The sequence below is a fragment of the Porites lutea genome, chromosome 13, assembly GCF_958299795.1.
Source record: "Porites lutea chromosome 13, jaPorLute2.1, whole genome shotgun sequence".
Taxonomy (NCBI): domain Eukaryota; kingdom Metazoa; phylum Cnidaria; class Anthozoa; order Scleractinia; family Poritidae; genus Porites; species Porites lutea.
In genome coordinates this window covers 14,156,313-14,169,963 of record NC_133213.1, presented here as the reverse complement: position 1 = coordinate 14,169,963, position 13,651 = coordinate 14,156,313, and the positions used below count along the sequence as shown (strand labels likewise).

The 13,651-nt window shown below is 39.4% G+C and overlaps 1 protein-coding gene across 1 annotated transcript in view; it reads right to left on the bottom strand.

The window, feature by feature from the left end:
- The window catches only part of LOC140922709 (pre-mRNA-splicing factor 18-like), an 85,028-nt gene extending 81,995 nt beyond the window's left edge, over positions 1 to 3,033 (bottom strand). The window contains exons 1-2 of the mRNA XM_073372716.1: positions 2,956 to 3,033; positions 1,426 to 1,494 (exon numbers count right to left, since the gene is read on the bottom strand). Coding sequence (XP_073228817.1) covers positions 1,426 to 1,494; positions 2,956 to 3,021 — 135 coding nt within the window. The 5' untranslated portion in view covers positions 3,022 to 3,033. The remainder of the gene's footprint in view (positions 1 to 1,425; positions 1,495 to 2,955) is intronic.
- Between the last annotated feature and the right edge of the window lie 10,618 nt (positions 3,034 to 13,651).

Here is a 13,651-nt window from a genome sequence, read left to right as displayed (position 1 = left end):
ACACAGTTTAAAAGTTTTAATTAGTGAAGTTTTAACCTTTCATCGTTGTTGGTATTTCAGCGAGGTATAAAAAGTCCACAGTCTAGTGACTCCTGAGAAATAATATTAATGGTCCTTTTTACCCTGTTACAGAACTCTTTATATGATTTGCGAGTAATGCCACGTTCAAGAGCGCCTTTTTCTAACGTCCCAGACACGATGTGCAAAAATGTTCTCTTAGGGTATAGTAAGTATGGACGTCCTCGGAGACACTTGTGACTGCGGGTCACAGACCAGTATTTTCAACCGATAAATGTGTGAAAGATGACTCTCTAATTAACAGTGACCACTATTTCGTGACTTAGACACCTTCGAGACAATCTTGGGCAAAATAAATGGAAAACCAAGGATGGGAAAATGGCGCGTTTTTGCCCTTCGCGCGCCTTCATCCTTGATTTGGGGGGATGAGGGTTTGCTGTTCCATTTTATTTTGTCCAAGATTGTAGTTCAGCTAAGTTTTGCTACCCTATACTAGAGTAAACTCCCCAAATCCCCCCTATCCTAGAGTAGCTGTTTCCCTAGTCTAGATAAAATCTTCAACCAACTGATCAGTTTCCTGAAAAATGTTCTGATTTATATACCCTATCCTAGAGTAAACTGCTTGAAAACCATACCCTTCACAGCGGCACATACCTAATTATACAGCCCATATATGGCAGTAACCCCCCCCCCCCAGGCTAAAATGCCACCATGAGACTTTTTGTGAATTCTTTTTACTTATAATAAGCCCCTATTAGGAATGAAAGCATTAATGTCATTAACAACTAACTACAACAAGGCTAAGATCCCTGTTTGGAGGATGGAGGTAGCTAAAACCCAGTGGGGCAGTCAAAGCTTTTCACTATAAATTACTATTATCAGCACAAAACACAAAGACAGGTTAAAATTTTTTTTAACCTACAATAATTGGTGACAAAATTAGTTGAGACACTTAGCTGAGGCACTAAAGGGGCTTCTGATGTTTTACTGACCACCCTCCCCCCCAAAAAAAACCTAAGTGGACAATAAAAGTATTGGTGATTATTTCTTTACTGCCCCATCTCAGATTGGGCAGTAAAGAAATAATGACCAATACTTTTATTGTCCACTTAAGTTTTTATTGGTTCTTTTCAACTGACCCATTTGCAGAATTCTCCGAAGAGAAAGTTTTCTTTAAAGCCATGTTTAAAACAAACTTTCGATGAACAGTTAAAATTCTGCTCTGGCACATCTTCACATTTTGTTATTATTTACTGTTTTATTATAAAACTAACTTAATATATGCTCAAAATAATAAAAATTTAGCAAGCCCCCAGCCTCGAACAAGCACTCACTCTTAAGGCCCAAAAGTTTAATACCCGGCAGGAATCTAATCAAATGAATACAGCAGCCATGTTAACACTGAACCTCTTGTTTCTTCTTGTATTCCTCTGCTTGTTTTGCTGCTAGGTCACCTCTTCTAAAGTACTTCTTATTCTAAAAATAAATACAGAAAAAACGCTGTTTAGACTGTACTTGGTACAAGTAAGTTAAACCAAGGAGCAGCATGTAAGTAACAGCTGTTCTCATATTAATACAATATTTTTAACCTTGTTTGATTCTGAGCTGTAGTATTATTATTAATAGGGGACAAAGGGAATCCTGATTTAACCTGAAAATGGATTTTACCTAAGTATGTTGTAGTTTTTCACAAATATTAAAATTGGTTTAAATTTTATTTTCCTTTGTTTCAAACTCATTATCATACCATACCCAACAACAAAGGGAAATAAAATTTAAACCAAGGCTAAAATTAAACCACAACATCTACAACAGATACTGCTTACAATATCTATATTTTATACAATAACTAAGATAGTACCTGCACTCTGATTGGCCGAGAGGCATGTTTGCATGAGAGTATGTAAACAAGGTTGTGACAACAAAATGTTTTGCTTTTCGTGCACTAATAACACAAGCACCAATTTGAAATAATTTTTGAGTTGACAACTCTACAAGTTTACTTTATTTACCCATTGCCTCGTCCGCTGAAAATTGGAAAATCTTTCCAAATATGCTGTGTCAATAATTTTCACTTTTAAAAGTTGACATTTCAAGTGCAAAAAATCCATATTTTGGAAAGGGTCTTTTTTGAAAAACAAGAACTGATTACACATGCAAGGCTTCATGTACAAGACTTCGTGAATGGTAAGAATTTCTTTTTTAATCAGTGTGATAACAAAGAGTTTTGTTTCTTTTTCTCAGGGAAGTTAATTTATAAAAGCAATAGAAAACTTTTTCCTGTATTTGCATAGCCTGATATAAACACTCGAGGGGTTGGGAGAATTCTCAACGGTTATACAAACCCTTAACTTCGTCTCGGGTTTGCATAACTGTCTCGAATTCTCCCAGCCCTCTCGTGTTTACATCAGGCTATGCAAAAACGGAAAAAGTTTTCTATTGCAGACTTTTACTACAAGAGTCTGAAGTGTGACGTTTAATAATTTTGTCTGTATTATATAGTTGCATTTGTAACTCATTTCTCTTTGTTCAGTCCCACTAGTCTCTGACTTGGTGTTCTAGGTTAAACAAAGGAGCACTACTGATGAAGGTACCTTAAATAACTCAACGTCATGCTACATTTTATCTCCATAAGCCTTACCTTATGGATGGTCGACACACGAATTTCAACAAAGCAATTTCATTCATTATGCAAGTAGCATTCGTCTTAATATATTTTCAGTTTGACACTCGAATTATTTTAAACAGTTAAGAGTGTCAAATTATTTATGTTCAGCTTACAAACTGAAAACATAAGCTTAATTACGATTACATTGTAAGGTTAAATGCAAATGTTCATGCACCCCGAGTCACAGTCAAAATCGATTGATGCTCACTTTGAACTACGACACCTTTCACTATCAAAATAACTGTTGGTCACAAACTTAATATACTCACCGATGTGACTTCATTTTGTTCGATCTGTTTACTTTTTCTGTTGAATTCTGCGAGAAGAAAATCCATCGACAACACGATACCTTAGGGAAAGTTCATTTAATATGACAAGGGGGGGATGAAGATATTGAGGGGGGGCTCCGAAAATTTTTAGACACCCGAAGGGGGGGCTCTGAAAAAATTGTTGCGCTAGGAGGGGGGGACCCGAAAATTTGTATACTTCAAAACCAACACATGACATCATCATACAGATCGGATGGTTTTCAACTCAACAATTTAATGACCTGTGCAACTCAGCTATATCACGTGGTTTACAGATATAACAAATGTAGTCTCAGTAATTATTACACTCTTGTTCATCCCAAAAATGCTTTAGAAAATTGTATCACAACTGTATCTCAAGTTTGTCATAGTATAAACCACTGAAGACAATAACGGTAAATATAGTTAATACAGTCTAGCGATCTTTTTTCAGGGGAGCAAAGGAATTGAAGGAGGAGGGGGGGGGGGGGTCTGAAATTTTTTCGACTACCAAGGAGGGGGCTCCTAAAAAATTGAACCGCTAGCGAGGGGGGCTGCTAAAATTTCAAGCTTCGAGTTTCAATATCTTCATCCCCCCCCCCCCCCCCCGACCTTGTCATATTAAATGAACTTTCCCTTACTTCAAAATACATTCGGAAAACTGTCGTGTAATTCGCAGGGAATGTCCTCTCACTGAATCTAACCCAGTTCCCGCGCGGTTCAAATTCAGTGGAATCTCTTATTCATGGGGAGCGAAGGGAGCCGCGACCAGCCGCGACTCGAGGGGCGCGGGCGGAGGAAAGCTCTCCCCAGAGCGGATGTCCGCCATGGCTCTCCCTTTCTTTCCCAACCCCTCACACTCGCGACTCCTTTGGCGTGCTAGAGGTTTATAGGCTGGCATTTGTTAATCATTAACCAACAAATGAAATATACTTTAAATTCTGCCTCGAAATCTGCTGTACCAGGAGCCATATACCGGGTAGGAGACCGCAGGCGCGGCGTCCACGCGTGCTTCATCAGTGCATAATTTGGTTGTTCCACGCGGTTCCTTCGAAATACCTTATTATAGGAAATTAACGCTCCATGAAATTAAGGTATGGGAATAACGCGAATTTAATGGCAAACGACTTAAGAATAAAGAAAATTAACGCGAAAGAGGAGGTAGAATTTCATAATAAAGGAAATTAACACGATTAACTTGGCCGAAATCAAAGAAGAAGATATTGACATCTCTTCTGACAGCGACAACGATGAAGATGAACTCCAAATATTGTAAACCTTCGCCTTAGCTTTTGTGAAAGATGAAAAATAAAGGGTAAACGGAAAGAAAGAAAGCTTGTAGTTAATGTTTTTTAGGTGTCAAGAATGTTTGGACAGGTTCCAAAATTGGGGTTAAAATACTGGAAGTTAAGAGCTAGCAAAATAACGCTGCACTTAATTAACGTCGCGGAAATTAACGCTCAATAAAATTAACGCGACTTAAATTAACGCCAATTTTAACGATTCGCGTTAATTTCATGGAGCGTTAATTTCCTATAATAAGGTAGCCAAATGTGCTATTTTTAGAACAAACGGCGCCACCCTCAATTCACAAAGTCACAAACTCGCGCGGGAACCCCCAAATTTGTGCGGCTCTCGTGTGATCGTCTGGCAACTTTACTTGAGTGCTCTCTTAACTTTCCAAGTGCTTTATATCTCGATATACAATGCATGCACAGTGGAAGAAGAAACCAATAAACACTACTAGAAATACGTTTATCGCAAAAACCTCGCGAAAGAAAAACAACCAAATGGGAAAATATGATTAAAAAAAAAAACACAAAAACAAGACAAAAAAAATTAATACAAAGAAAAAAAAACAGCTGAGCCGAGAGTAGAACCTGGACCATCTGCATTGAAGATCAGCTTCTGGATCACTGCCCCAGGTTGCCAAGGATCACGTTGTGTTGTGAAATCTGTCATAATACTTAGTGACTAGTAAATCCATTTTGTGGTCAGTCACGTTTTGAGTGTTTAGGTGTTCCCTGGACTGAGGTAAAACCCGGGTTTTGTGGACCCAGAAATAGTGGGTTAGTTCCCCTGAATAGAGCTGTCCCTTCAATAGAGGAAACAAATTCGAAAATGGGCCAGGGTAGGGTCGTATATTTTAGCCCCTTGGTAGGAAGGTACTGAAGAGAATTACAAAGAGTTATTTGGTCTTTTTCACGAAAGTTGGAGTTCCAAATAAAATGCTCTTAATTAACCACTTTCAGTGGTTTAGAATCTTAGTAGGCATACAAGAGCATACAGCCGTTCCAGTTTCGTCAGGCAACACCTCGGGTTAGCTAAAGAAAAGAACCGTTGATGGCTGCGTGGAGGACTAGACCGGGAAAAATAATCTGAAATTTCTTAGGGATTGAAGAAGATCTACTGGTTGAGAATTTATAACACAGAATATGTATGCATTTATTTTGAGAATTTCATGTTAATAAATATATCTAAATTTTAATTTACCAGTAATCGGCTCCTGAATTTACTGAACAAATAAGAGCAACAGCTTGAGCTCATCACTCCCTAGTATGATAACTTGGGATCAGATATGAACGCATAAAAATAGATGGAGAAATAACAAATTAACGTTGGAATGAGTTTAAGATCGTATAACGATGTAAAAGTACTAGAATACAAGCAGTCCCAAATTTTTCTCAGCGTCAGTCGGGAGCTGATGGGAAGGGTCGGAGATCACCGGGTGCGATTTTCACTGGCTTTCGCGCTCGTGAACATCACTCAAAATATTGTTCGTGAGAAAAATACGGGGCCATTTGTTGCCTAGAAAAATAACAGTTATCTAGTTGTGTAAATTCAGTAAATTGCGAGCGTCACTGAGTTTTCGATCTCGGTAAAAAAAAGGCCCAGGGGGAAATGTTACGTCAGAGCAGAGCCTTGTGCTTCCCTTCCGTACAGTTCGACTATACTAACGTGACAAGGGATCCATTTCAAACATACTCTTGTCAAAAATTACGGTCTTTCTCGTTGACGAAATCCACTCAAGAATTGTGATGCTCCATAATTACTAAGTATTAAATATTTCTCAATCTTTCTCAACTCAATCCTGTTATCCATGTACTGCGCTACATTAGCTAACAGAGAGTTGCAGACTCTCTTGATCGGTAGTAGCATCGTGATCGGTGGTCTGTTTTAATATATCAGCAAGTTTTACCTTCGTCTCCTTGAGGGCTTTAAATAAAAGTTGGAGAGAAAATTATTCTGGCGATTCCCGGTCCGTGCTCCTATGTACTGGCAGACTTGCCAGTGGTAGTAGAAAATTAGCAGCAAACAAAAGATGACAAACAGCCAAGTCGAAACGGTGATGATGACTATGTTGTCTGTAAAGGATGATTTATCGACCTCTGGAACGGAAGTGAAGTTCCCGGCTGTTAATCTCATTGCTTGCAGCTGATATTTCCCTGACTTCCCTACTAGAAATTGAGTAAGTCATTTGACGATGATGTACAGTAGTTTGATTATTGGTCATGGAGTTAAGCAGCACACCTACAAAAAAAAACAAAAAATGCTCTTTGTTTAATAAGAGAGCGATCTATGGGATGTTGTTATTGATATGTTTACAGGAAACCATTTAGCTAAGCTCACAGGCTATACGTTTCGTCATAGGTCATTTCCCCTCTCCGCCCCAATCTCTCCTCATTAATTTTCATTAGTACGACTAACCCATTCCCTAACCCATGAGATTCGACAGAACGACAGGCATTGAAGATGGGGAGAAGGGGTGGTCACTGTCAGAGTTTGTTACGTCACACAACAGCGAGAGGTGCTAGACTGTACTAAAATATCTACCAATGAAAACGTTCGCGGTGTATCTACCGAGTTTTTGTCCCAGACGAGGTGGTTCATTCCAACCTCTTTCCCTTTTTCTCAATGAAAAGCCATGGGGATGAGGTTATGCTCATTTAAGTGACTTTTTAACCCCAGAAGCGCTAGAGACCGATCAGAATGGCCCAGTCGTACGTACATTCCTAAATGCGCATCCAGAGGGGTGAAGGGGGGGTACTCAACAAGGTTTTACACCGGGAGGCTTCGCAACGCGGACTAAGCCCTTGCCCTTTATATACCTTTTTTGACAGAAAAGGTCAGTACCCCTTTTGTATACCTTCAGTTGACAAATTGTAGCCCTTTCACATACCTAGTTTAGAACTTTGCATCCCTTTAAACTGCTGTAAATACACTATCTTTAAAATATTAATAAATCCCACAACCAGACGTTTTCACCATTTTTTTTTCACAACCGTAAAATGCATCTGTAAGCCCCTCTTTACAGACCCAAACGACAGATTTCCCTAACCTTTTATATTCTTTAACTAGTGAAATCCCTTCTCTTTCAAATATATACCTGAGGCCTGAAAAAGGTACCTCTTTCGGGCGAAGTATACCCTATCCTAGAGTAAACTGCTTGAAAACCATACCCTTCACAGCGGCACATACCTATATAGCCCACATATGGCAGTACCGCCCCCTCCCCCCCCCCCCTCGGGAGCCTCTCCGTATAGGCCATTAAAGGAATTACCCCCTTCCCTCCGGGCCCAGGTATCTAACATCAGTCATCCAACATCAAACATAATTGTCAGTGTCATTCTCCGCAGATGGTAATCTAAATGTACGTACAACCTGTGTTAAAAAGAACGATGGTTTTATTTTGAGGTCAGTTTAAAATGGGCAAGTCTAGACTCATAGCATTCTTCAAATTATAATGATTTTAGTGTGTAACGTGTTTGTCTTACAAGAGCCCTGTTAGGGTGAAATTCGACAAGCGACATTGGCCTGAAAGAGGGATGAAATGGCGACAAACAAAACAAAGATGAGTTGAAATTGCGACAGCGATAAGATAAACACCCAAGGGGCATAGCTTTCCTCTCAAAGCGTGAAACGACGGGTTTTGAAATTCAGGCTGCCTAGGAACATACGTACTACCCCCCGCTAAGAGAGCTTCTTATAAGGTCGCTTGTCCTTGTCGCTTGTTAGAAAGCACTCATACACCTGGCGATTCTTGCGACTAAAGTATAATTGTACTTTGCAGAAGTCAAAGCCAATGAAATGGGTACTTACTGCATGCTTAATTAGGGAATACAACAGAATTTCCTTATGCGTTGAATGTTGTTGACCTTCGTTGAATAATGACCAAGTCAGAGATTCCATATGTGATATACAATACAGCTGACCGATTTCATTTGCATTTGTATGGTCATTTGATAGCATATCGAACTAATTATTAATAGCACACGTGCCTATAGGCAAGTCTGGTAAAAGAAAAACCAAACCTTTCCTCATTGATTTCCGTTAGAAAACAGATGTTATACGAAATCTCTAATGCATCACGTGCAACCTCGGCTTTGAGACGTGTTCAAATGCATATAGATCTCTGTTTCAGGGGAAGATGAGTTAAAACAGTTAATATTGCACTGTTCATTGGACTGGATAACAATTCACCTTTTGGGCTCTGAAGGAAAATGGCCCGGAGAATTAAAAGACTTACAGACATGTGATAGGACCTTGAAACTATGCCCTCTCGTGGTCCAACCGAAGGATCACTTGAGATAATCCTTGTAGGGATTCCTGAAATGTACTATGATACTTTAAAAGCAGGTTTATTCAGTCAGAATATTCACGTGCTTAAAGGGAGAGGTCACGCTTTTTGTAAGTCTGGATATCCCATTTGATGATATTTTCGTCTGTGAATCATCTAATGATAGGCGTCTATTTCAGAATTTTTAGGAGCCCATAACCCTGGCAATTTGCTCTGAGTCTTAAGTTGTCCCATGTATAAAGGTATAAATCCTAGAGAGTCTCGGATTCTGGATTCCACGCTGGAAATTCCGGATTCCAGGTACTGGATTTACTTGGATTCCGGATTCCAATCGTTTTTGGGATTCTGGATTCCTGGAGCTGTATCCCGGATTCCACGTTCATTTTCCAGTTTCCAGAATCAGGATCACCAAACATGGGGCATAGCAAAATTAATGGAAATAAGCCGAGTCGTGAGCTACTTGTGACATCATGTATAAGAAGATAGACCAAACCAAGAGATAATGATCTAGCTTATTCTCTCTTGACCTAGCCTGTTCCAGGCTCTCAGATAGTGGGGAAGAAGCGAAAGAAAAAGGAACGCGAAAAGTTGGCGGGGCGAGAAAAAGGAAAAAGGGAAGGGAGAGAGAGCGTCCGCCGCCCCTGCTCTCCCCAGTTTCCTCAGGTTTTATTTTCTTGTTTGCGCTTTCTCAATTCAGCGGACCCGACTATCTCGGAGCCTGGAACAGGCTGCTCTCGACCAAACTGATCACTTTGCATGGGTTTCTTTAAAAACAGGAACAGGCTCGGAACTCTCCCGGAACACCCCCGGAACACCCCCGGAACACCCTCAGGATACCCCGGAATACGCTGAAACACCTCCCGACGGGCCGAACCCTCCCAGAACACTCTTAATTACAAAAATTAAGCAAAAAATACAAAACAAAAAAACTCGCCTAAAATATCATCAATGAATCAATATATATGTTTTATCTGTAACTAGAAAACAGAGAATGGGCCAGATTGACAATTCACGCTACTTATTGACTTTTAAGATTTTAGGAAAGTAGTCCGTTGCCTCATTGCCAGAAATAGTGGACATTTCGCGCCCGTGATTAATTGTCAGCGGAATCTCATTTCCAAAATGGCGGACAAAAACGATCGTAGCAGGAGGGAGTCATAAACTAAGGCCTGGGCACTAGAGCAGATATTGGCGAATGAAAATCCGATGTGTCTGGCCATCGTGACGTCACGTTCAAGCCCGCCCGGGAAGGTTTGAAAGAAGGTAAACAAAATGCTTGTCGTGAAAAGTTCACGGTCCAATTTCTCAGTAACAGTAGAGCAAATCATTTCAACCACTAAAGCGAAGCTATAGATGTTATCATTTAAAGTATCAATAACGGAATTTTAACCTGAAAACAAAAAACACACTGGCCACAAGACTCAAAAGTGTTGACAAATGCTCCTACCGATCGATAAAAATCATCACCAAGATCATCTTTAATGGCCTGTAACTCAGAAACGCCACAATACTGCGCTTGGGGACAAAAACATAAGTTACATAGGTCAAAACTCTTTCTCATTTTTGAAAAATTAAATCTCATAACAATTTCATAAAAATGATCAGTGGCTTTAAACACTACTTTCCGCAGGTACCTTGCGAGTCAGCCGCGAAGGGCAAGAGAAATAAGCCAGTTAATCCAACAATAAAGCTCTCGAATTGAAACGAGTAATACGATTAATTCGAGGGTATCTTTTTATGTCAATGTTTGGACTTGAGAGGGGCTTGAATACAGTTTAAGTCTACAAATTGCCTAAGAAATATGTTACACCCATACTACGTTTATAGCCAGTTGGGCTGACGCAAGATTCTACAGGAGCCTTCCACTGAAAACAATACCTTCAAGAAAAAATCAGAATCAAAACAATGGCGTTTATAAATAGGTGGAAAATATCTCAGAATTGGGAACAGAACGCTAAAGCTAGTGACTCGGCGATTTGAACATTTTCACTTCGAACCTGGACAGCGACATTGAAGCTTATTTGAAAACGGCTTACGACCTGAAGAGACAGTTCTTGAAGGTACCAAATCGCTTATCAATGAGAGGACAAATATTCTGTCAAGGTTCAGCTATACCGTTCAATCTTCCCCCCCAAAAAATGGTAATAAGGACGCCTTTAAAACTGGTCAATAAACGCTCGAAATCTGGAGTAACTGTTTCCATGGGGGTCCGCATATTCCAACTATCAGTGCAGATTCAAGCATTTCACCTAAACTACACTGTACATGCTTGGATTGCCGAAGCTATTCGGGTGTAAGTTTTTCGTTGGTAAATAATAATTGCTCCATTTGCTCCTCAGAGGTAAGTACATAAGGAAACTATTTCCCAAGTCTGTTGTTATGTGGGAGTATATCTACCTCACTTGAAATTATGCTTCTAGAGCTGATACCCAAGTATCCCAGCAACAAAATACTTATAGTGTAAATCTTTTATTAACACTTTTTCTTTACTTTCCATGGAACTATGCAAGATAATCTTACTAAATAAAAGAAAAGGTCAGGAAAAATGTCTAGACAGGTCATATTACTTAAGACAGTACAAGAAGCACTAGAGCTGGACAAAAATAATCAAATTAAACAAAACATTTTGGGTTGTAGTTTCACGTCACTAAAAAATACAACTGGAAATCTGTCTGCATTCTCAGGCTAAAGCTTTCAGTGATGAATTGACTTGAAGGCTATGGCGGTTAAAACACATTATTCATTATTTTTCTTCTAAAATCCTGTCTGTGAGCAGTTTCACCAAAATAATTTCTAGGTATAAATCCTCATCACATTGTCAATAACAAAAAAAAGAACAAGTAGATGATCAAATGTTATGTTCTGGAGTGACCATAAATGTTTTGATCGAACGATGATGTAGAGGCCAAGAGAATAAGTAATAATGAGAGGCCTGCCAGTCTAGTCTCCAATTCTGTTTACATGTAACAGATGTAAGCTTGGAAATGTCATTGGTCTAAGTAGTGTTAATCCTGTAGAAAAAACAGAAAATGATTAGCATTACCAATACACCTTTCTAGTTCATACCACCATAGATACTACTGTAAACCTGTTTAAGATTTATATACTGTTTTGTATAGTTAGATAGACTGATTAGTTACTCTTAGTGACAAAGTAAGCGAGTAAAGGTTGCAGTGTTTAAATGCATCAGTCAATTGAAACCCTTCTCCCCCTCCCCCCCTCCCCCCAAACCTCTGGCGCATAGTGGGGATTTAATGCAGCCAATGTCAGGATTTAACACATATTTAACAACGTACTGGCCCTGTGTGCAGTGGAATTAACAAAATTCCTGCTTGAGCCAGCTCATGGGAAGGGATTTAACAGTGCATAATTTATGCATTTTTGGAAGCAGGGACAGAGAGAGGGGGATTTAATATGAGTGACTTAGAAGCCCTTGTTTCCTCCAGGGGAGAGGGGGGTTGTGCCATATATGGGCTATATAGGTAAGTTCAACTCTGAAGGGTATGGTTTTCAAGCACTTTACTCTAGGATAGGGTATAAGGAGAGTTTGTATAATTCCAGGAAACTGATCAATTGGTTGAAGATTTTAGTCTAGACTAGGCAATCAGGAATTGTCACTCAAAATTAGAATCAAAAGCAAGGAGTTGCCGTTACTCTACAAAAGAAAACCCAGAATGAAGTTAATCGTCAGGACTAGCGGAGAAACCAAGTGCCCACTCCTAAAATGTAAAAGCACACTGCAAAATGAAAGTAAACCGACAGATAACCTGAGATCAGGCGTTATTTTTTTTTTTGCTTCTTTGTTTCTTTGGCTCGAGAGGGAAAAAAAATAACACCTGATGCGTTCATTTAACAAGCTGTTAACCGCCCCCTAATTTACACAATGTAACGTCTTCTTGACCTGTCATGTTATTAGCCAATAAGCGTTTACCATACGGGAATCATATTTTAATGTCTCTTTTGAAATAAATTTTAGGGAAAAGAACATTTTTAAGTACCTCCATGTTCAGATGGTGCTTCCTAAAAAAAATTTTGTGATGTGTTGTTTTTGTGATGAAATACTGCTAGCTGGAGCTGCCGTACCTTTATTTAACAGCTACAAATAATAAAGAATTTACAGGTTAAAGCTCGTTGACTTCGAAAGCAGTGAAAAAAAAAATTAGGCTGACGCACCATATTTTACGAACTGAAAGGTGTTGTGAAAGCGAAGATCGCTCAGAATAATTCACAGGTTTCTGAAGGAGGAATTACAGTCAATCAAGGTCAAGATTCCATTCACGAATTGATTATTTGAAAAGTGAACCCGTTTGTCGTTTCTGTAACTTGTAGCCAGTATCAAATTGCATTCAAATGATCAGTGAATTTTTGACTGCAACTTTTTAGTATACGATGAGATAGAAAATATGAAATTTCTATTTACGCATTCTTCAAATTCCAGAAAACTGAGCCGGCAGAAATTTTATAACAAACTCGCGTGTGAATTCACTGCTCATTACGCAAGCAAAAATGCAGACTGAAATCAACCACAACTAACAGATGGCGGCATTTTGGCCAATTGGAGCAGCGCAAATCATCCGCATTGTTTCCTATCCAATCAGAAAAAAGTCCAGATTCTGGCTTTTTTACATGTGATCCGACAAAGAAATGTATCATGCCATCTTCCCGTGAGAGACATAAAGGGAGAATAGGGAGAGGGCATGATCTCAGGCTAACCGACAGTTGGAAGCACTGTTAGCAATTACAAAGTTCAGCTAGTGGATGACATTTCTCATGAATTTGATGGAATGCCTTTGAGAGTTTCTTTTAACAGGTCCATTGGTTTGAAAACAAAATTAATAAATACAGAGTACTAGACGGAAGGGAGCGGTTTAAATCAAACCTAGAACTACAACTACTAATTCCCCGCCATAACGTGCTTCTAACAAACTACTTGGCCCGGGAAGGGAAAAAATTAGTGGTGTTAATGTTAAATTCCCCGCTAAGTCTCAGGGATCAGGAGGCCGGGGTTTCAATTGACTGATGCATTATACTACCAGATGTTGAGAGGGTATTGAAAGTGAAATACAGTGTACATACGTGTACACATGCAGGCTTGATAGT